At 46.7% G+C, this 23,319-nt stretch overlaps 2 protein-coding genes across 11 annotated transcripts in view; one reads left to right on the top strand and one right to left on the bottom strand.

Annotated features, from left to right (window-relative positions):
* Nucleotides 1-23,319, bottom strand: part of SACS (sacsin molecular chaperone) — a 78,170-nt gene that overhangs the window by 23,272 nt on the left and 31,579 nt on the right. For 2 of the 6 annotated variants that reach the window (XM_081551697.1, XM_081551699.1), the window contains exons 1-7: nucleotides 15,512-15,752; nucleotides 15,296-15,446; nucleotides 8,426-8,513; nucleotides 7,220-7,305; nucleotides 6,430-6,541; nucleotides 3,903-4,049; nucleotides 470-1,964 (exon numbers count right to left, since the gene is read on the bottom strand). In XM_081551697.1, coding sequence (XP_081407823.1) covers nucleotides 470-1,964; nucleotides 3,903-4,049; nucleotides 6,430-6,541; nucleotides 7,220-7,305; nucleotides 8,426-8,513; nucleotides 15,296-15,446; nucleotides 15,512-15,522 — 2,090 coding nt within the window. In that variant the 5' untranslated portion in view covers nucleotides 15,523-15,752. Of the gene's footprint in view, nucleotides 1-469; nucleotides 1,965-3,902; nucleotides 4,050-6,429; nucleotides 6,542-7,219; nucleotides 7,306-8,425; nucleotides 8,514-15,295; nucleotides 15,447-15,511; nucleotides 15,753-15,784; nucleotides 16,011-23,319 lie in introns of those variants that run through there. The other 4 variants (XM_081551696.1, XM_081551698.1, XM_081551700.1 and 1 more) reach the window with 3 other exon arrangements.
* Nucleotides 16,056-23,319, top strand: part of LOC145530394 (uncharacterized) — a 39,484-nt gene continuing 32,220 nt past the window's right edge. For all 5 annotated transcript variants that reach the window (XR_014071731.1, XR_014071730.1, XR_014071729.1 and 2 more), the window contains exon 1: nucleotides 16,056-16,921. The gene's annotated coding sequence lies outside the window, so the exon portion shown is untranslated. The remainder of the gene's footprint in view (nucleotides 16,922-23,319) is intronic.

The following is a 23,319-nucleotide window of genomic DNA, read 5'->3' as shown; positions in this document are numbered from 1 at the left end:
GTTACATGTGCTCACTATTCTACCTAAGTTATAAGGCACACCTCAAATCACACACAATCCTTGGGATCCAGTACTATCCAGGTGTGGCTTTCAACCCTGAGGCATCATGTACCACATGCAAACCCAGGGACGGCCCAGGAACACCTTAGAGAATCATGCACTGTATTCCCTGAAATGTCAATAGGCATCCTGAGCTATGATTACTGAGGATTTTCGTGAATTTAATTTCATCAAAATAATTAACTTTTGACTAACTTTAGTTATTACTAGCTCTCTGTAACCATTCTTTCCCACGTTCTGTTATTAGAATTTCCAGAACAACAACGGCTTGGACCGCTTTTTAATGGATAAACATCCGGATGCCCTTCCACTTTAGAACGTAACGGTGTGTTCTTTCTAACCGAGCAGCTCTGCAGAGCACCCTAAGGCCACAGGCACACTGACACGGCTGGGCTGGGGCCCCGCCTACCTGGGGTGCTCCTCCAAGGCGATGTAGACCACGTCTTGGTCGCACGCGGAAGAGGAGAAGGGGACGAAGGCTCCGCTCTGCAGAGGCAGCAGCTCCAGCCCCAGCAGCTCGCTGTAGGCCTGGTCGGAGAGCACGAACTCCAGCAGGTGCAGCCTCTCTGGCGCACCCGCGCCGCCCAGGCCCGCCTTTCGCAGCACCTGCCGGGTCCACCCGGGCGTCACCTGCGTCAGCGGGCCGGTGCTGGAGGCCGCAAGCTCTGCGGCGGCAACCAGGTGGGCCGGGGCCCGGACCACCTGCCTCCCCGAGCGCTGCAGGAAGCAGAGTACGGCCGGGGCGTAGTCCAGGCCCTCGTCCAGATCCGAGAAGCACGCCTGCTCCAGGGGGACCCAGTGGCCGCCCAGGGAGGGCAGCACAGCGTGCTGGAAGAGCTCCTGGAACAGCGGCTCCAGCGCCGGCCGCCAGGGCAGCTTGACCCGCGCGGCGTCCGGCCACAGCCCGTAGACCCCGGCCACCGAAAGCGGCAGCCCGGAGCTGCAGCCGGCCCGCAGGCGGGCGACGGCATCGAGGATGAGGGCGGCGTAGGCCCTGGGTACCACACTCAGCACGAGTAGCTCGTTCCACACGGCGGCCGGGTCCCTCCACTGGTCCAGCTCCCGCCACTTAATGCTCCTGCGATTGTCCGTCAGGCCGAAGAAGCCGCTGACGTGGACAGGAAGCCCCGTCCGGCTCTCCTCGCCCGGCGGTAAGGGAAGGAAACAGAAGGCTTTCCCTGAGAACCCAGCCGCCGCGCCCCCGGCCCCTTCCTCCTCCGCCGAGCCCGGCAGGGGCGTGGCGATGCCGATGACCGGGACGAAGCGCAGCTCGTCGGCCAGCGCGTCCAGCTGCGCGTTCAGCCCCCGGCCGCCCACGCTGTTGCACACCAGCCAAGACGTTTCCCGGGCGCCCTGGGCGCCCCCGTCCTCCAGGACGATGTTCACGGGGTACGTGACGCACGTGACGCCGCCGCTGGGCACCCGCTCACAGTAGTCACTGAGGGCGGCCCCCAGCGCCTCCACCGCCCCGGGCCGCTCTGGCGCCGGCGCTGCCGGCTCGCGGGCCATCACTCTGAAGACCAGCTTCTCCGAGCCGTCGGCCTCGCGGACGTGCAGAGACACGCTCTGCACACTCTTCAGGAAGAGCAGCACTGTGTCCGCGTCCGCCCGGAAGGACGTGAACAGCTCCAGGACCTTCTGCTTGTTGTAGAGGGTCCCGCTGAGCTGGGAGGGCTGCCGCCTAAGCGGGAAACGGAAGAACGTCCCGGGGAAGCTGCCCTTCACAAATGTCTCCTTGGTGCTTCCAAAAAGGCCAATAAACGGCGCAAACTGGTCTGCAAGCTCGCTAATTTCTTTGCTGTCATCTCTGAGATTCCAACACTGGCCTGATTCGTGTGGACCGAAAAGTGTCTGATGAGGATCTAACATGCCAATCTGGTCACCACTAAAGATGCAAGGAACATCTGCAAAGGAAAATTCAAGTCACCATCAACTCTGAACTGTACTGACACTGACAGTCACAATTACACTACACATGGAGAAGCATGAGCCACAGAAGGGTTCTAAACAGTTATCTAAAAATGAACTAAGTCTTGCTTTGGAAACATAATTCTTTGAATGCAAAAAATGATTTCTCTTTAGATCCAAAAAGCACCAGGCACTGAGAGGCTTTAAGTGATTATTGTGAAAACCTAAGATCTATCTTCAAGCATTGACTAAATTAATTAAAATACGTAAGGAATATTTAGATATTTATACTCTCCCTACAGCCTTGTGAACTGAACTAAACAGAACAGAGTTGTAGCCTGTGCTCAAAATAAAATTTCAACCACAGATTCTCGGAGAGAATGGGAAAGAACAGGTGATCTCAAGCATGCATCCTGGAGCGAGTCTGAAATGGACGGTGACTTGAGGACCTAACCTTCACACAAGACCTCTATGGGGTCCACCCATGACCCGCAGGGTCACTGACCACAGGCTTAGGTATCACAACCACCAAATCCTGAGCTCTGGGGTATTCTCAGTAGGAAGCGTTATGTCCACCAGCCCACCACCATGTCCAGTCAACAAAGCCGGTCCACGGCCCCCCACCGTCCACAGTCCCTTCTGCACTTCCGTTGCTGAAACTATGTCAGGGAGAAGCCTGGTGGCTGGAGAGCAGAACTCATGATTTGGCAAGTCCTTGAATTAGAGATCAGCACCCAGGGAACCCATCCCACATAAGTGTGCTGGTTCTCAGACAGGGAACAAACCCACAGTGAGAGCAGATACCGGCCACCAGGGGACTCTCTGGACAATACACCCCTGACAACAGGCTCCACGATTATGCAACCCACAAGTGTGCCCCCATAAAATTTAAAAACCACTGCATGTCACAGATGTGAGGAATAACTCACAAATAGTTGAACACATGACTATTAATATTCACATAATTGTTACATAACATAACGACTTCATCAATTTTATTATATATTACATAATATTACTTAACACAATACTATACATTATAACACTGTAAATGCAATTTTAAAAATAGGTTTGCTAAAAATGGGCCATGGTGAGGATGCTTCTGCATCCCACTTGCTCAGGGCAGTCCCAATTCAGGCCAGTGGCCGAGAATAATATCACTTCTTAACCTTCAGGACTGCCCCGGTTTGGGCAATCAATTACATGTTACTCTAGGGACACCTAGAACTCTGCCAGCACAGCCCCTTCTTCTCCTGCAAGTTCAAAATGCAAAGACAGTTCCAAATTAAGCTATAACTGGTGCTGATTTCATTAAAAAGTTTTATCACAAAACCACAGTAAATACTAAGAACTCTGGTTCCAAACCAACAGCCCTAAAAGTTGCAAGTATTTCCTTGTGTAACTAAATCAGAAACCTCATATTCTTTCTAGATTCCAAACATGACTTTAAAGTAATCATCAAAATACTCAAGCTTAAGAAGAGCAAAATTTCTATAGGGAAAGTGAGAAACCAGGATCATTTCAAAGTTCTCCTCTGTGTCAGTTACGTACCATTGGATATTATATTTCCTTCTTCCTGTTATTTAAAAATATGTACAAGAAAATCTGTGAAAACCAGTTTGCCTGACTCAAAAATTTGCGGTACAAAAGTTTTCAGAGTAACAATTTTGTGTAGGCTTTCAACTGCTGACGTAAAGTCTCAAACTTCACATAAAATGACTGACTACATTACATTGATTCCACTGGAAATGATGACATTAACTTTTGCATCACACGATGAAGATTTGATATGGTTACCAAGATAACTAGAGAAAACACAAGACACACTGAAATTTCATCGGCATTCAATGTCGTCTCTGAAGTTTACCCAATAATATACAAAGCAGAGGCTAAAATAACTTTGAATCTCAAGACTGAAAAGCCAAATACCACACCTGTTATATGATAGACAGAATTGAAGCCGATTCCAAATCTTCCAACCTTCAAAGGGTCATCCTTCTTCCTGCTCCGTGCTATTTCCTGAATGCCGTGCCAGTCCTCTGGGGTGAACACCGCATTGTTGTACACATAGAGAGCAGGCCCTGGGGGTCAAGATGCACAGGCAGGAGCTGAGAGAGAAGGGAGCCTGGACACTCACTTCTCCTACACAAACTTCCTCTATGTAATAATGCTTATTTGATGAGAAGACAAAAAGAACTGAAAACAGTGACGATCCAGTATCACCATTTGGTTGCTCTCACAATAAAAAGAGAAATTACAAATTAATGGTAAAAATAACCAGCAGAAGAAATATAGTATTGTTGACCAAAAATCCAAAAAGGAAAAATTATAGTGCTTAGATACTCAAAACACAGCACAAACAAGAAAATTAATCACAGTGTACTACTTTGTAAAACTTGACCCTAAGTAACATATTTACTTATATATTTTGTAAATGGAATTACCTATAAATGTACTGAGAAGACTAAAGAAACCATGTTAAAATAACGCTTTTCACGCGCCTATGAATTCAAGCACAGATATGGGGATGCTGGTCATAACCTATGTTACAAAAATGGCATGACTGTAAAATATCTGTAAAATAGTCAAAGTAGAGACATGAAAAAGCCAAGCCTCTGAGGTTACCACAGGAAAGTCGACCACGTGGAGATCATGGTGGGTCCCACACGGCAAGAAGGGCGTAGGTGGGCTCTGGGAGCCCCTGGCTTCTGGGAGCCCCACCCCTTCCTTCACTTGTAGCTCCTAATTAACTATACCCTTGAAGTCCTTAGTAAAGTGAGAAACTGGGGAAATCTCTTATTTTTCTGCATTGGATCTCTTTCATTGGACACATTTGAGTCTTCTATCTTCTCATTATATAAAAGAAACAAAAACAAGTTGAACTCAAGAGTTCTCATCTACAACACTAAGCATCTGTAAAGGGGAAAAAACTGTAACCCAAGAAGATGACACCAGCCAAGACACCACTCGTGTCTGAATACGAGAAAAACCCCTCACACACCATGAGCACAGAGCGCCCTCAATAGACATTAGTTAAAGAGATCAAAATCATGTCCAGCTCCTTCTGGATGTCCAAGTTTTAAAAATCTAATGTGACATCACTCATTCAGCTAAATAATCTTGTTTCACATAATTTTTTAAAAAATGAAGTGAAGTCAGGGCTGGAAGCAAAAACTCCTAGACATGAGAGAGCTGAGAAGCAAAACACCTCCAGGATCTCTTCCCATTTACAGCTCTACAGGACACTCCAACCAGCAGAATGATGCCAGACAGACAGCATGGCGACACACGCAAGCTCATCGGACCCTCAGAGTAACTGGGGGCGGCCGTGTCCTCGCCAGTGCACAGACGAGCAGGCTGACACGCAGCCAGGCTAGGCTCCACTCAGGCCCAAGGAGGAACTTGAGGGGCAGAGCTGACACTGGGTACCAGTGCCCATGGACCTGGAGCACAGGCAGCCCCAAGCAGGATTAGGACTAGACAGAAGTCCGTCACACCTACACTGAGTGTCTTTCAACAATGCTTACATCACAGACTCTCAGGGCCAGGAAACCTACTGGTTTCATCCTCTCACTGTAAAATTGAGCTTGCCTGAGATCAGCAAAGGTGGCAGGAGTCAGGACTAGAATGAAAACCTCTTGTCGTGTTACATCTCATCTCTTTATAGAATAAAAAAAAATTCAACTTCCATATCACAAGAATAAACATATGAGCTATCATAAATGCTAAATATTTAGTATTCAAATATTTAACAGTAATGTTGATTATTCTCCTAAATCATAAAACATCTTTTAAAGAATATATGATTTACACCTCTCTAAAAGAATGTCCAGGAAAGTCTTGATCTTCCCTTTTCTCCATGACTTTCCACCACAAACAGTCATTCACAATCATTCTGTAGACTTTAAAGCTGCTCTATAAGTGATGAATACCCTTTTCAACACAGCACTTCACAGCGCAGGGCTTCAGGAATCCTTGTGTTAGTTATGGTTTCCTACTGTCTTTCCTTTCATTCTCCTTACTCTATCCTTTCTTCCCACCTCCCTTCAAAATACTCCAAGAGCACCTCTCACAGCAGAAAGTAAGACACAAAACCACAGCCTCTAACTTCTTTCCAAATGCAAAGGAGTGTTCTCTTTGGAAAGGGTGCCATTCTGTCTTGCCAAGGATATAAAAGACTCACAAGTTTACTGAATAGAATAAAAGGTTTACGTATTTACATTGTTTGTTATTCTGAGTTTTAAGATTTTTATTCTTTTCTGTTCTGTAAAAATACCAACTAGCAGATACACTTGCCCATGAAAAGCAGAGAAAACCTCTGAAGAAGTGGAGTTAAATATGCAGAGAAGTGAAGGAGAGGTGGTAACGCGACCGTGCACTGAACGCTGTACAGTAAACCACAAAAAGTCACCTGTTAGTACACAGAATAAAACATGCCCCTGACTAACGACTGACTCTTACCCTGATATTGTGCCATGTCTTTCGACCAAAGAGTCTGTGTTCCATACTGGGTCTCATCGAACAAGAACTTAACTTCTGTGGCCCCAGCATCTTCTGCATTCTGAATTAATTCCTAGAAATACACCAGAAAGAGTAACATTTAATAAAACAGTAATCTACTGCCCACCTTGTATTCACCTCGAATATTTAAAAAGCATTTACACATAAGTAAAGGAAATCCACTATCTGCATCACGAGTGGGTCTTTGTACGTTTGCTTGTTTAGTTTATTTGTTTAATGAGTGTATTCAAACTAAAAGGATATATCGTAAATACAAATACTGTACTAAAACAATTATCCTTTTAAATACACTCGCCCAGAAAGCAAACTTCTAAATCCAAGAGTCAAGCAGGCGTGGGTTCGTGGCCCCTGAATGTGGGTTTAGTATTATTTTATTTGGTCAGCTGGTTGGTTTGCAATGCTCCTGCACAATGTTTTACATAAAATTCATAAAATTACAATATGTAATTATATAAAATTGCCCAAAAAAAGCATTCGTAGAGCAACACTGCTTGACTACAGCACACAGCAGCCTAAGGGCCCCTTTGCCTCTGAACCCTCACACGTTCACGCCAACTGTGTCTCAAGCCATCTTGTTCAACGTACACACGGCAGTTGCATAGGGAAACAGATACAGCCGTTCAAATCTAGACAAAGCTTTAAAATACAAACACGAACAGGACTCCCTGGTAATCTCTCTCATCTCATGGTTACCAGCATGGAGGTGCACATGCAAACAACCCTGCCCTACCTTCAGAATCTGTCCTCCTTCTGGGTACCGTCTCAAGATGTCCTTGAGGAAGTCCACAAGCGGTGGCGTCGTCTGACCAAATCGACCTAAAAGAGAGAACACATTCAACATGATTAAATGTTATTAAATCATTAATCGCCTTTATGAATGATGAACTACCATTTGGTTCTTAGAGACAGTAAAACTGTGGAAGTTATGATTTCATACACTTCACTTCAGCTCTCTGCTATGAAAACCGACCTGACTACACAGCTTCAGTACAAAGTAGAGTAGACTCAATTTTATCAAATCTCAAAATTCTTAATTAAACTACAAATTTGTGTTTTAAAAAACATTAAAAAAATCCTAAATGTCACATAGATTATTAAGTCAAAAATAAAGAGCATGGGGTGCTATTTTCCAAAGCAAATGAAATAAATGGCACTATTTTATGGGTGCTTTGGAGCTGGTTTAGTCGCTAAGTTGTGTCCGACTCTTTGCAAACCTATGGACTGCAGCCCGCCAGGCTCCTCTGTCCATGGGATTCTCCAGGCAAGAATACTGGAGTGGGTTGCCATTTCCTTCTCCAGGGGATCTTCCCAACCCAGGGACTGAACCTGTGTCTCCTGAATTGCAGGCGGATTCTTTACTGCTGAGCCACCAGGGAAGTGGTGGCTTACTTTACAGCTTACTTTGCAGCTAAGTAAGAAGCCAGAGATGAAAGTGCCTGTCATGCCAGCCTTAATATTCTCAAATCAACCACTGTTCTCACTGTTCTGAAATGTGGCACAGGCAGCATCCCAATGGCTGCCCAGTTCCCATACCCTCCGTCTCTCCTAAACTGGAGACTTTCAGGACAGGCCAACCAGGTCACCTTAGACAGGGGACAGTGAAGTGTAGGGAGAACAGAGGAGGGAAAGTAATTTCCCAGATGCACAGAAAAAAATACATCTGTTTATAAGCAAAAACGAAATCTGTGCTGACAACAAAACCTCAGTCTTAATTAATCTGCATCATTCTGGTACAACGACCCACCCCCACCAAGCCCCACATGACCCAGTCCACAGACTGCTCAACCCCGGGGAGGCTCACTCCACCCACGCGTGCTCCTCTGGCCCTGACATGCCCTCATTGCATCCCAATCGTATGTAATTTCATTTCATTTTTAAAGCATTATCTTTATGCAATTAAAAATGGAATTGACTCCTACTAAAGTCAGTGGTATACCTCCCCCTTTTAAGCCTTTTGATTGAAGGTTTACAAAAAGATGGCAGTTCTGGGAGGTCAGATCTCCAATCTTGATCCAGTCAGATAACTGAAAAAAAGAAAATGTATGAAAAGCAATACAGTTCCTACTTCCATAAATTCAAAACTTTACCTCATTCTGTTTCACTTAAATAATGTTTGTTAAGTGTTCTAATCAGGAAATAAGTTGCTCTGGAGAAGTGAATATTTCAGAGAACAAAATTTAATCAAAATTTTTATTTAAAAATTTAAATGGCTCCTCCTTGTGTGCATGCATCAGTTGCTCAGTCATGTCTCTTTGCGACCCCGTGGATTGTAGCCCACCAGGCTCCTCTGTCCATGGGATTCTCTAGGCAAGAATACTGGAGTGGCTTGCCATTTCCTCCTCCAGGGGATCTTCCCCATCCAGGGATCGAACTAGCGTCTCCTGCATCTCCTGCATTGGCAGGCGGGTTCTTTACCACAGAGCCACCTGATTTTTCCTTAAATAATTACCAATAAAGAGAAAGGGACATGAGCCGTGGAAGAAAGGCACTGCGGCCAAGAGAGACTGTTACCACCATTCCAGTGGTTCAGTTGGATGATGGGTTCATGGCTGTTCATTGTATTAATAATTAATTGACGACTAAAAGAGAGCTATGCGTAAGCCAAGGATTAGTAGTCCAACTCAGTTAGCTAAGGTACATTTAAAGAAGAATGGCAGGAAGGGAAGCAGAAGTCTGTAACACAGGACCATGTCTCTAGGTCTTAAGGAGGACTTGAAAAGGAAGAACACATGGTGTAGAACCCTGTTAGTGACAACAGACGTGACTGGCTGTGTGGCTCCGACACTGAATGTTTCTGGCAGACTGTAATCAGTGGCCTATGGCAGTGATTCTCCCAAAGAGAAGTCAAGCAGCAGAGAGAACCCAGCAGTGTACCTGTATTCCCTCCTGAGCCTGCCAAGATCTGGGCGTTCTGCTTGGGCCTCTCTCTTGAGACCTTAAGTCACTCAACCAAGCAAAGCTGGTCATATCCATCTCCAGAGACAATGAAATCTTAAAAGTTGCCAATTTCAGTCTTTGTATTTTGTTTTTAGAACAGAATGATTACAAAATAACTTGAATGTTTGGGTCTCTGTTCAGGTCAGCCCTAGTCTTCTTTAAAAACCTCAGCGATGCTCGTTTTCATTTTCCATGAAACAATAATTGTGAATCAAATAGTATAATATTAACTGCATCTGGATCTCCCAACACTTTTTCCTTTGTTCAGTTGTCAAGAACACAAGGAGGCTCTCAAGATTCAAGGCACGTTTCTGATGAACTAAATTAAAGGTAACAATACTTCCCACATCCCAGTTTGAGGCTGGAGGAGAGTCGGGAAGACACACAGCTCTAGTGAGCAGTTTCCCTCTCTTCACGGGACAGGAGGTGGAGGGAACAACGCACAGACCCCTCTTCCAGACCAGGAGAAGCAAGAGAGACAAGAGGAGGAGTATGGCAGGGGACCTGGAAAGACTGAGGACCAAGTATTGTAAGTGCCCACTCCTAAGTCCATAACCAACCAAAACCAGTTTCTTGCATACCCTGAAATATTTAGAATTCTCACCAATAATTCAAATATAAAAAGTTCTGAGCAGCACTGGATAAAGAGGAAAAGAAAACCACCTCTATGAAAGGTTCGCTTATGTAAAAGAGACCCTTCTTGACGGCACATGTTGGCATCACTAAAGTCACCAGTTCAGTAGAAGTCACAGCCCATCTTCTGCATCAGGAGAGAATTACACCCTCTGATTGTTTTCTGGGAGAGCTCCAAAATTGAGTTCAAAGATCACCTTTACTAGTTTAAGTTCCTCTTTGTTTTAAAGAACTTTACATTTAACTTTCATTTATTCCTGATTGACAGCCTGACAGGTTCTTTCTAGTGTGGACTTTGGAATCAGACACACATGGGTATGAATCCTGATTGGATCCTTCATCTCTCTGACTCTTAGTTTTACTCTTCTGCAGGACGGACCAGTCACAACTCTCTCATGAGGCTAGCTGTCCTGTGTCGTAAACGAAATGAGATGGGCAAAGTCACCAGCAGAACAGTGTGTGGAACACAGTCGACTGCCCAGCAAACATTAATCATGTCCCCAGTGAGCTTATCAAGATGCAAAAGGAGAAAGGCACTGAGTAAGTGCTTCCCAAACTCATCACCCCAGCCATGACCTCTAGCCCTGAGCTTCAGGACCAGATCCACAGCTGTCTGTGGACTACCATGCCCTAGACTGTTTTACACAGCAGAGACCTTAGAACTGGTTCACTTCAGTTCAGTTCAGTCATTCAGTTGTGTCCAACTCTTTGCAACCCCATGGACTGTAGCACGCCAGGCCTCCCTGTCCATCACCAACTCCTGGAGTTTACTCAAGCTCATGTCCATTGAGTCGGTGATGCCACCCAACCACTTCATCCTCTGTCATCCCCTTCTCCTCCTGCCTTCAATCTTTCCCAGCATCAGGGTCTTTCCCATTGAGTCAGTTCTTTGCACCAGGCGGCCAAAGTGTTGGCGTTTCAGCTTCAGCATCAGTCCTTCCAATGAATATTCAGGACTGATTTCCTTTAGGATGGACAGGTTGGAGCTCCTTGCAGTGCAAGGGACTCTCAAGAGTCTTCTCCAACACCACAGTTCAAAAGCATCAATTCTTCAGCACTCAGCTTTCTTTAGAGTCCAGATCTCACATCCATACATGACTACTGGAAAAACCATAGCTTTGACTAGACAGACCTTTGTTGGCAAAGTAATGTCTCTGCTTTTTAATATACTGTCTAGGTTGGTCATAACTTTTCTTCCAAGGAGCAAGCATCTTTTAATTTCATGGCGGCAGTCACCATCTGCAGTGATTTTGGAGCCCAAAAAAATAAAGTCTGTCACCGTTTCCACTGTTTCCCCATCTATTTTCCATGAAGTGATGGGACTGGATCCCATGATCTTAGTTTTCTGAATGTTGAGCTTTAAGCCAACTTTTTCACTCTCCTCTTTCACTTTCATCAAGAGGGTGTTTAGTTCTTCCTCACTTTCTGCCATAAGGGTGGTATCATCTGCATATCCGAGATTATTGATATTTCTCCCAGCAATTTTGATTCCAGCTTGTGTTTCATCCAGCGCAGCATTTCTCTGAGCTGTATATGATGTACTCTGCATATAAGTTAAATAAGCAGGGTGACAATATACAGCCTTGACATACTCCTTTCCTGATTTGGAACCAGTCTGTTGTTCCATGTCCAGTTCTAACTGTTGCTTCTTGACCTGCATACAGGTTTCTCAAGAGGCAGGTCAGGTGGTCTGGTATTCCCACCTCTTTAAGAATTTTCCAGAGTTTGTTGTGGTCCACACAGTCAAAGGCTTTGACATAATCAATAAAGCAGAAGTAGATGTTTTTCTGGAACTCTCTTGGTTTTTCGATGATCCAACGGATGTTGGCAATTTGATCTCTGGTTCCTCTGCCTTTTCTAAATCCAGTTTGAACATCTGGAAGTTCACAGTTCACGTACTGATGAAGCCTGGCTTGGAGGATTTTGAGCATTACTTTACTAGCATGTGAGATGAGTGCAATTGTGCGGTAGTTTGAGCATTCTTTCACATTGCCTTTCTTTGGGATTGGAATGAAAACTGACCTTTTCCAGTCCTGTGGCCACTGCTGAGTTTTACAAATTTGCTGGCATATTGAGTGCAGCATGTTCACAGCATCATTCTTTTAGGATTTGAAATAGCTCAACTGGAATTCCATCACCTCCACTAGCTTTGTTCGTAGTGATGCTTCCTAAGGCCCACTTGACTTCACATTCCAGGATGTCTGGCTCTAGGTTGGTGATCACACCATCATGATTATCTGGGCTGTGAAGATCTTTTTTGTATAGTTCTTCTGTGTATTCTTGCCACCTCTTCTTAATATCTTCCGCTTCTGAAGGGCAGAGAAGACCCAGCAAGATGGTAGGTGCTAGAGCGGCAGCTGCGCAGCACTTGAGCAACTGTGAGGAGATACCCCACGTCTAAAAACAAAGGAGAAGCCCCAGGAAGATGGTAGGAGAGGAGAAATCATGTTTAGAATCAAACCCCATACCCGCCAGAGACGCTCAGAGGGCTCAAACCCTGTGCGCACCAGGACCCAGAGACCCAGAGAGACTACGACAGAACTGTGTTTGAGCGTCTCCTGTGGAGGTATGGGTCAGCAGTGGACTGCCACAGGGACAGGGGCTCTGGGTGCAGCAGACCTGGGTATGGCATAAGCCTTCTTGGAGGAGGTTGCCATTAACCCCACCACAGAGCTGCCAGAACTTATATAGGACTGGGAAACAAAGTCTTGGTGGGCACAAATAGAACCTTATGTGCACCAGGACCCAGGAAAAAGGAGCAGTGACCCTACAAGAGACTGACCCAGATTTGCCCGTGAGTGTCCAGGAGTCTCTGGCAGAAGCATGGGTTGGTGGTGGCCTGCTGCAGGGCTGGGGGCACTGAGTGTAGCAGTGCATGCAGAGACCTTTTGAAGGAGGTCACTATTATCTTCATTACCTCCACCATAGTTTGGCCTCAGGTCAAACAACAGGGAGGGAACACAGCCCCGCCCATCAACAGAAAATTGCCTTAAAGATTTACTGAGCATGGCCCCGCCCATCAGAACAAGACCCAGTTTCCCCCTCAGTCAGTCTCTTCCATCAGGAAGCTTCCATAAGCCTCTTATCCTTCTCCATCAGAGGGCAGACAGACTGAAAACCACAATCACAGGAAACTAAACAATCTGATCACATGGACCACAGCCTTGTCTAACTCAATGAAACTATGAGCCATGTCATATAGGGCCACCCAAGACGGATGGGTCATGACGGAGAGTTCTGACAAAACGTGGTCCACTGGAGAAGGGAATGGCAGACCACCTCAGTATTCTTGCCTTGAGAACTCCATGAACAGTAAAACTGGTTAGAATTTGTTTTATTGCGCTGCTACCAGAATAGGAAAACAGAGTCTACCGTGTTACTTAATTTGGCCCATGTTACCCGCTGGTAATACAGAAACAGGATCTAGGTCACCCGCCTCTCCATGTGCTGTCCTAGCTGCTTAAGTCCTGCACAAGCTCAAACATACATAAAAGCAAACTGAAACCCGGGTCACCCCCACCCCTGACCTGCTCATCTCTGCCAGCTGAGCATTATCCTCCTGTCCTGCCCAAGGCTTGTGAACATCCTTGGCAAGGCCTTCCCCTTTATTCTACATCCAACACTCACCCACTACTTCTCCTACTGTTTGCACAAATACACACAGCCATTTGGTACTACACAACCCTGTCTTTCACAAAGCCCCCTGTGTATCCTGTCCTTTGGGTTTCAACTCTACAGTGCAGGTCTGGAAGCTCACCACTTACATGAGCACAAGGTTCCTACCTAGACTCTCCACACCCACCCACTCAATCCGACCACTCTTCACACACCCACGCCCACCACCCCGCATGGGTGCTCTGCAGAGACGCCTCCAGAAACCCTACCAATGGCAAGACTGAGCCACAACTGACTCTTTGGGTATGACTATACCTAGGGGATAAGATGACAAAGCAAATCCAGAGGAGCAACCAAAGAGGTAGATATAGGACCAGGAGAGGATGTGCAGAAAGGTCAAGAGATGGGAGCAGACGCAGACAGAGAGGTAAGGCCGAGGAGCTTTTCTCCTCCGTCCTGTCCAGAGCCCTGATCCAGCCACTGACCACCACCAAACACCCTGGAGACCAAGCAGTAGGAAGACTGATCCCTGGAGGAACATAACAACAGGCTAACCTGAAACCTGTTTAAGCAGGCAAGAGACGGAGGGTGCACCAGGCACCCTGAAGGCCAGAATTACACTGCGAGATTAAAAATCACAGGCACCAAGCATGTCGCCGATGTCTGTACTGGTATTAACAGTAAAGAAATCCAGTACTTGAAATGCCATCCTGGGCACTCAAGCAGTCCTGTGTATCTGGTTCAACTCTTAAAAAGTGAAGATGTTTATGAGGATAAAATAATAAGTTAATTTTTAGTAAAATGTCTCCATTTAACACCTCCTTTAAGAAAACTGCAGTATTTCCACTAGTCTTAAAGGTTATACATAACATGAAACTCCTGTTTCCCAAAGTTCTGATTAAGTCATTCATTTGCATCTTACAAGTTCTCATATAAATTTACTCATCAAAATAATGGCTTACATGTTAGAGTATGCCTGAAGACCTTCTCAGCCCTAAATTTCTGTGCTTCAAAGATAAAGGTAAACTTCTAAAACACAAAAGGTTAAGGTACTGACCAAGATTCCAGTCAAATGCCTAACAAAATCAGAAAAATATGAGTAATGATGAAGTCACTTCAGTGGTGATTGCTCCGAATAAGCAAACCAAGGAAAAAAAAAAAACCCTCTTGCTATACCACACATCAAAAAAGTATCTTAATTTCAGGAAGTGAAGATTCAGACAAAAAGCGAGAAGGGGATACAGTGCTGAAAAGGCAAATCGACAGAAATCTGAGCAGTGACAGGCGCACAGCCACCTCATCTGATCCCTATTCTCAGAGAAGGATGACTTCCAGGCGGGCAGGAGCCTGGGGCCCCTGTCCCCAGCCTCTCGCCCCCAGACCCCGGTCCTCCAGTCCTCCACTCCCGCCCCTGATCCCCGCCCCCAAGCTCCGTCGTCCCAGGGCCCCGTCCCGGGCCCCCCAATCCCTGACCCCCTTCCCCAGGCCCCTTCATCCCCTGTCCTCTCCCATTCCCGATCCCCGTCCCCAGGCACCCCGATCCCAGCTCCCCATCCCCGACCCCGTCCCCAAGGCCCCTGTCTGATGCCCGGCCCCACCCCAGGGCCCGTCCCCGCCCTACCTGCCGGCCGCCGAGCCACAGCCTCTGCTCCGACGCGGGCAAGCCGGTCTCGGCCGCGAGGCGCCGCTTCACGTCGCGCACCGTCCAGGACGCGGGCACCGCCACGGTCCTGCAGCCCGCACAGCCGGGCAGCACGGTCACCCGGAGCCACCTGTGTGAAGGAAAGGCCTCAGCGGGAGCCACGAGGGACCACGGCCCCCGCCGACGCTCGCTCACCTGTCGCCCATGGCAAGTCCTCACTGCCGGGGCCACCGCGCCCTGGCCATGCTCCCCGCCGCCCGCGCCGCCCGGCCGGGCCCCGCCCGCCGACGGGGAGCCGCGGGAGGAAGACGCGTCCGGGGAGGGGCCCCGGAGGCGCCGCCTGCGGGCACGAGCCCGCCAGGACCGTTAACTGAGGAGACGCCCGGCCTGCGCGTCAGGACTTGGCGGGCAGGCCCCGCCCCGCCCCGCAGGCCCCGCCCCGCCCCGCAGGCCCCGCCCCTTCCTCACCTTTCCTTGAGAAACCCCTGGGCCCACCAGGGCTTACCCGCCCCTGTCAGGACTCGCCCCGCCCACCCGGCCTGTCCCGTTACTTCAGACTCCGCAGGCCCCGCCTCTCTCCCAGACCCCGCCCGCGAGGCCCCGCCCCTCCCGGATTCGTAGGTGAGTTGCTGCTGGCCCCGCCCTCCCCCAAGCCCCGCCCCCGGGCTAGTTGTTGAGTCGTGCTGGCCCCGCCTCCTTCAGGCCCCGCCCCCGCCCCGCCCTCTCCGCGTCTGCAGCCGCGCCGCGCGCGGACAACCACCACACGGATTAGAGAAGACGTGTGTTTTCCGTGACCGAGTTCCAAAGAGACGGTGCGTGCAGAACTAGCCCTTTCCAGGGCCTCCGCCTCCTTCAACCCTAGGAATTTGTGAGTGTCTGGAGGCATCTCCGGATGAGATCGGCGGGGGCCTCTCGGGCACCAGTGGGGAAAGAGGCGGCTGCAGAACCGTGCCTCCGCGCTTTCGTTTCCTGTTTGCTTTTCAGGCACAAAAAGACGATCGATCGATTCAGTTTCCTGCTGGACTGCCAGCCAGAAAGCGATAGATGAGAAGGCACGCGGACTTAACTGGGCAGTATTGTCTTCTGTTGTTGGGGCCTGTTACCCATCGCACCTGCAAGCTCCTTGAAATCAGAAGCACGCTCTCAGAGTCGATGGACTTGCCCCCGAGTGACCAACGTGGCCTTGCCATTTGAAAGTGTATGTGGCTTGATGACCCTTCAGAACATGTCCTTTCTTCGGTCTCACTCTCCTAGGTGTGGATGAGACACGTTGCAAAAAAAAAAAAGGCAACATCTACTGCTGCTGCTGCTGCTGCTAAGTCGCTTCATTCGTGTCCGACTCTGTGCGACCCCATAGACAGAAGCCCACCAGGCTCCCTCGTCCCTGGGATTCTCCAGGCAAGAATACTGGAGTGGGTTGCCATTTCCTTCTCCAATGCATGAAAGTGAAAAGTAAAAGTGAAGTCACTCAGTCGTGTCCGACTCCTAGCAACCCCATGGACTGCAGCCTACCAGGCTCCTCCGTCCATGGGATTTTCCAGGCAAGAGTACTGGAGTGGGGTGCCATTGCCTTCTCCGGCAGCTCAAAGACTCCGTCGTGAACAGGTAAACTTGTGTGCTTCTTGTTTAAATACCCTTGGTAGAATTAAATTTTCGTGTTGACCCCAAAGATGGTATTAATTACTGGTTTTCAATTATACTTCTCCCACACACACACAAGAAATATTACTCAGAACTCATTATCAGTAATAAAGATACAAAACACCCCTACAGCTGTACTATCCCTTCCTTCCAACCATATTTAAAAGTGAAGCTGCTGTAAATCATTCAGGTCTTTCTCTGTTTGGAAAGTAAGTTTGTTCAAGCAATCAGAGGGAGACAGGCTAATGCAATATAAAGATCAGGTCAGAAAACTCTAATGGACAAATATTCACTTCTTCAATCAGACAAGATGATACAAGCAAGTGTATCAGACAGAGTGAGACTAGTATCATATGCTATAGCTTATATGCAGAATCCTGATACAAATGAACTTATTTACAAAACAGAAATAGGTCTTAGAGAAGTAACTTATGTTTACCAGAGGAGAATGGTAAAGGGGAAGGATGGATTGGAGTTTGGGATGGATATGTACACACTGCTATATTTAAAATAGATAACCGAAAAGGACCTACTGTATAGCATGGGGAACTCTGCTCAATACTCTGCAATAACCTAAATGAGAATTTTAAAAAGAATAGATACATGTATATGTATACCTGATTCACTTTTGCGTATACCTGAAACTAACCCAACATTGTTAATCAACTGTTTGTGCTTAGTTGCTCAGTCGTGTCCAACTCTTTGCGACCCCATGGATTGTACCCCACCAGGCTCCTCTGTCCATGGGATTTTCCAGGCAAGAATACTGGAGTGGGTTGCCATTTCCTTCTCCAGGGGATCTTCCCAACCCAGGAATCAAACCAGGGTCTCCTGTGTTGCAGGCAGATTCTTTACCAGCTGAGCTACCAGGGAATACTGCAATATAAAATAAAATAAATTTCTTTAAAAGGGTATCAGCAAGTAGAATGTGAGCTCTCACTCCTCTGCTAAAGTGTCACAGCATGCATGACCCCAGGACAAATCCTTCACACCTCAATCCTTCGATAACCCCCTGGTCCCTGATTTTCTTAAGTGTCTCCTAGGGAGCCAAGCAAACAGGATGTGGTGATAGAAGAATATAGATGCACAGTGAAGACTTGAGAGACAGAGAAATGACCTGAAGGGAGAGGGTTTCATAAGAAGCAAAGCAGATTTGGCTGGGGAAGGAGGCTGATCACAAAAAGCTCTGAATATCTGGGGTTCTTAGTATGCTCGAAATACACTTTAAAGGATTAGTCAGCATGGGGAATGCACATCTGGAACTCAGCAAGGTGTCAAAGCTAAGGATATAGAGAAGGGAATCATTCATTGAACCAGTGAGTATTTATTCACCTTCTCCTGTGTACTAATCAAAATGTTAGTCACCCAGTCGTGTCTGACTCTTTGCGACCCCATGGATTGTAGCCCTCCAGGCTCCTCTGTCCATGGGATTCTCCAGGCAAGAATACTGGGATGGGTTGCCATTTCCTACTCCAGGCCCTTTTCCTCACCCAGGGATCAAACCCACATCTCTTGCATCTCCTGCATTGTCAGGAGGGTTCTTTATCACTAGCAACACCTGGGAAGCCCACAGACATTTCTAAATGGCAGGAATACAGCAATGAACGAAACAGAGTCCCTATCTCATGCTGACGTTTTGAGGAAGGAAGACAACAATAAACAAGTGGGCAAACAAATTCATATCACGAGGTCAGCCTGTTCTTTTTAAGTGAGGGGAGGGCCTCGGGGCAGGACAGGACAGGACAGGAGAGGCACTAGGGTGGTTGGAGATCTCCTACCTAAGAAGACCCAGCGAGCAGATGCCTGGGTAAAGCACAGGGAGATGACCTTATGCAGAGAGAACCTACAAAGGGGGACAGAGAGCTGGGGCAGCTCGCGCTCCCTCCCCTTTCACCTGCATTCAGTGTCATCTAATTCTTCTCCCTCTCCCAGTTCTCTTTCTGATCCACGTCCCACCCAACACAAACACAGGTTTGGAATTATTGTATCCTTTTACAGATGGCTTCACGGGGCCTGGAAGAGGTCATCACACAGAGTAGGTGCTCAGTAAATACAGAGAAAGGAAGGAAGGTCTGAGAAAGGGAGGGAGAAGAGAAGGAATGAGTCAATATCTGGAACATACAAAGAAGTGGAAACTCAAACATTATTCATAATTCGAATGCCCACCCAAATGCTAATGATTTTATACACTGCCATAAATGTAAGGGTTTTTAATATGATGGTAATCACACCATGGACAAATAGTATTTTTCAGTATTTTTATCACGGTGTAAACCTCATTTCTAATAACTTCCTGACTTTCCATTGCAAAGAACTATCTTAGGCTACCTAACCCAATGAATACTTACATGGGTATTTTAATTTTTAAAAAGTGTACAAACTTCAATGAATATCTGTTCATGAAACATCACCATTATGTATGATAAGAAGGAAATTTGAAAAATATATTCTAGGAAATGTTAGAGAAGTGTGAAAGTCGCTTAGTCGTGTCCAACTCTTTGCGACCCCAAGAATTCTCCAGGCCAGAATACTGGAGTGGGTAGCCTTTCCCTTCTCCAGGGGATCTTCTGGACCCAGGAATCGTACTGGGGTCTCCCACATTATGGGGTGGATTTTTTACCAGCTGAGCCACCAGGGAATCCTTAGGAAATGTTAAACTGAGCCTTAATGCTTTTATCAAATGCAGAACAACAAGAAACCAGAGCTTTCAGTCCCTCCTTTCAGGGTAAGTCCAAGTCAGTAAGGAAGGGGGATCACGGGATCACTCTCTGAGCGTGTTTCAGTCATGGAGATGGGCAGATAAAACTGTTTGATTGCACATGTTGGACTCTGCAGGACACAGAGAAAAATATTCCTTCTCATGACACCTGTTTTAACTTGCCCTGGTGCTTGCTTTCTCTTTCCCTGAATGACACACCTGTCACAACACGGGCCCCAGCTTCCCCATCACTCTTAGGTGATGAAAATCTCCCAGTCCCTGCCAAACATGGATTCATTTTAGTAACTGAAAATCCTACCCAGGGTCATCATCTTAAAACACCAGTCCAGGGCTCCCCTGGTGGCTCAGTGAAAAAAATCCACCTGCCAGTGCAGGGGATCTGGGCTTGATCCCTGGTCCGGGAAGATCCCACGTGCTGCAGAGCAACTAAGCCGTGCACTGCCACCACTGAGCATGTGCTCTAGAGTCTGCGAGCCACAACTATTGAGCCCAAGTGCCACAAATACTGAAGCCTGCGTGCCTAGAGCCTGTGTTCTGCAACAACAGAAGCCACCGTGATGAGAAGCCCTCACACAGCAATGAAGACTAGCCCCCTGCTCACTGCAAGCAACGAAGAGCGCAGCCATTGTTGTTGTTTAGTCGCTGAGTCGTGTCTGACTCTTTATAACCCCATAGACCGTAGCCTGCCAGGCTCCTCTGTCTTTGGGGTTCTCCTGGCAAGAATACTAAAGTGCGTTGCCATTTCCTTCTCCAGGGGATCCTCCCGACCCAGTGATCAAATCTGCATCTCCTGCATTGGCAGATTCTTTACCAATGAGCTACTAGGAAAGCCCATAAATAAATGAATCTTAAAAAAAAAACAAAAACACTAGTCCAATCCAGTGTAAAAATTCCTAAATTTTTACTGTGGTCCATTCTCAGCCTCACACTGCAGTTTGGAAGCATAGCTCCAGGCTGAAGTTAACTTCCCCTGAAACAATTGCTTCATGATTTTACAAAGTGGAATGTTCCCGATTGCATGTCTTTGATTCAAGGGAAACAATTAATTGGTTCCTTCTGCAGAATGTTGGCCGGTTATAAAAAGACAAAAGTGTAACAAATCATTATTCCCTTGTTTCATGAGTCAGCAGAAGACTATTTAGCTTGGAAACAGAAAGATGATGATATTGTGGGCACACGATTCAGTGAAGTCCTAAAGGATGAGTAAAAACCATAAGCCAAGCAGAGAAAGGAAGACGGTGTCTAAGGGAGAGGAAACAGGACCACAAATCATGGAATAAAAATAGCAATAAAGCTGAGGAACTGCTACAGTTGCCTTCAAAAGGGTCAGAGGGTAAAAGTCACGCAGAGCATTAAAAAAACAAACATGTGGTCATGAAGCCTCTACACCTCGTACGTATGGAGTGACCAGAAGGGCATGGGGAGTCTCCTTTAGACTTTAATCAGGTTAGGTGATCATAGCTACATTCTACAAAGACTCCTCAGGCACCAGAGCTGAGGATGGCTGAAGAAGACAAGACTTAAGAACAAAACCAAGGAAAAATGGTCTCTGTGAGATTGAGTAAAATGCTTCAAGAAGGGAATCAAGAGTGCCAAGTTGCTGAAGTGCCCCCAGGACTTGACAACAAGGAGACCACTTTTGACTTAGTTCTTTGCTCCAAAACCTACGGGGAACTGTAGGATCAACGGTCAAACTATCCAGCGTGGCATATAAGGCTCATCATAGTTTAGCCCCCATCAATCCTTCTCAGATTCTTCTGCAGCCACCCTGCCAACCCTGATACAGTCTGTGTCCAAGATTGGCTGATACTTAATATGCAGCACTCATGGAATAGTCACTACGTGCCAGGCACCTATTAAAAGCCTTCTGTGATTCAGCTCACTCAGTCTTCCCAGCCACCCATGAAGCACAGAAGACCTCAATTTCAGGTAAGGAAAATGAATGTAAACTTCTTACTTATAGTTCGACAGCTATGAACGGAAGAGCCTGAATTTGAACACAGGAAATGCAGCTGCAAAGCCCCAGCACTGTTCAGTGTTAACCTAGTCAGTCAGTTCAGTCACTCAGTCATGTCCGACTCTTTTTGACCCCATGAACTGCGGCACGCCAGGCTTCCCTGTCCATCACCAACTCCCAGAGCTTGCTCAAACTCATGTCCATCGAATCAGTGATGCCATTCAAACATCTCATCCTCTGTCATCCCTGTCTCCTCTCGCCTTCAATCTTTCCCAGCATCAGGGTTTTTTCCAACGAGTCACCTCTTCACATCAGGTGGCCAAAGTACTGGAGTGTCAGCTTCAGCATCAGTCCTTCCAATGAACATTCAGGACTGATCTCCTTTAGGACTGACTGGTTGGATTTCTTTGCAGTTCAAGGGACTCTCAAGTGTCTTCTCCAACACCACAGTTCAAAAGCATCAAATTTTTGGTGCTCAGCTTTCTATATAGTCCAAGTCTCTCTGTTAACCTAGTGTTTACAAAATGCAGTCACACTGCCTGATCGTCCCCATGGGCTCCACCTGCATTGTCCCACCTGCCTGCATCCTCCAGTCAACCCTCTCTTTCTGATAATCCCTAAGTTGTAGTCCTAGAATCACTACTTCCTGAACCTTTCCCGCACTCTTCAGTCTGGTTCATCCTGTGTAACCTGTATGTTGTACATTCACATTGGTACTATAGTGCCAATCACATTTCTGTTAATCATATTTCATTTCTATTCATTGCAGTGCATGTCTCTTTGTACCTTAAGGGCCTAGAATTAATAAATGTTACTCAGATGTTTAGAGTTAAATGAATGACTGCATATACATGGATATTCACTCCACCCCTAACATCAGTCAGCAAGGTTTTATTTTGGGTTTTTGTTCTGTCCAAGATGCTTTGGGTTGCAAATAACTGACTACCTGACTAGCAGTAGCTAAACCAATAAGGGTTTGTTTTTCTCACAGTGCAGAGAAAGGCTACTCTTCTTCAAGATCAGCACCCCAGTGACGTGGGGGCCTCCCCTCCTTCCCATAAAATGGCTAATACAGCTCAATATATCCACATTCAATGAAGGAAGAAGGGAAAAGGGAAGATTCCCACCCTGTCTGTTTTATGGGAAAAGTAGAATTTCCCAAGCACACTTCTGTTTCTCTCTCATTGGCCAAAATTCTTATCACATGGACACCCATAGCTGTGAGGAAGCCGCAAGAAAAGTGAACACAGTTGTCCCTGGGTGTTGGGGGCAGGATAGAGGTGGATTGGTTCCAGGACCCCCATGGTTTCCAAAATCCTTGGATGTTCATGTTCCTTGTATAAAAGGACATAATATCTACACATAACCTACACACATCTTCTGTGTACTTTAAATCATCTATAGGTTTACCATCTGAGTCACGAGGGAAGTCCCTAATACTTCTACAGATAATTCAAACATAACTTTGCTGTGTAGATTAGAGCAAAGCTTTAGGCTGAACCAACAATCACTCATAAATTCTATATAGGTTATGTATAATACCTACTACAATGTAAATACTCTGTAAATAGTTGCCAGCCCATGGAAAATTTAAATTTTGCTTTTTGGAACTTTCTGAAATTTTTTTCTAGTACTTTCAACCTATGGTTGACTGAACCCTCAGATGCAGAACCTGTGAATACAGAG

The sequence above is a fragment of the Giraffa tippelskirchi genome, chromosome 12 (assembly GCF_054371585.1).
Source record: "Giraffa tippelskirchi isolate mGirTip1 chromosome 12, T2T-mGirTip1v1.2.pri, whole genome shotgun sequence".
In the NCBI taxonomy this organism is placed as follows: domain Eukaryota; kingdom Metazoa; phylum Chordata; class Mammalia; order Artiodactyla; family Giraffidae; genus Giraffa; species Giraffa tippelskirchi.
The sequence above is the reverse complement of the archived record's forward strand: the minus strand, read 5'-3'. Positions and strand labels throughout refer to the sequence as shown.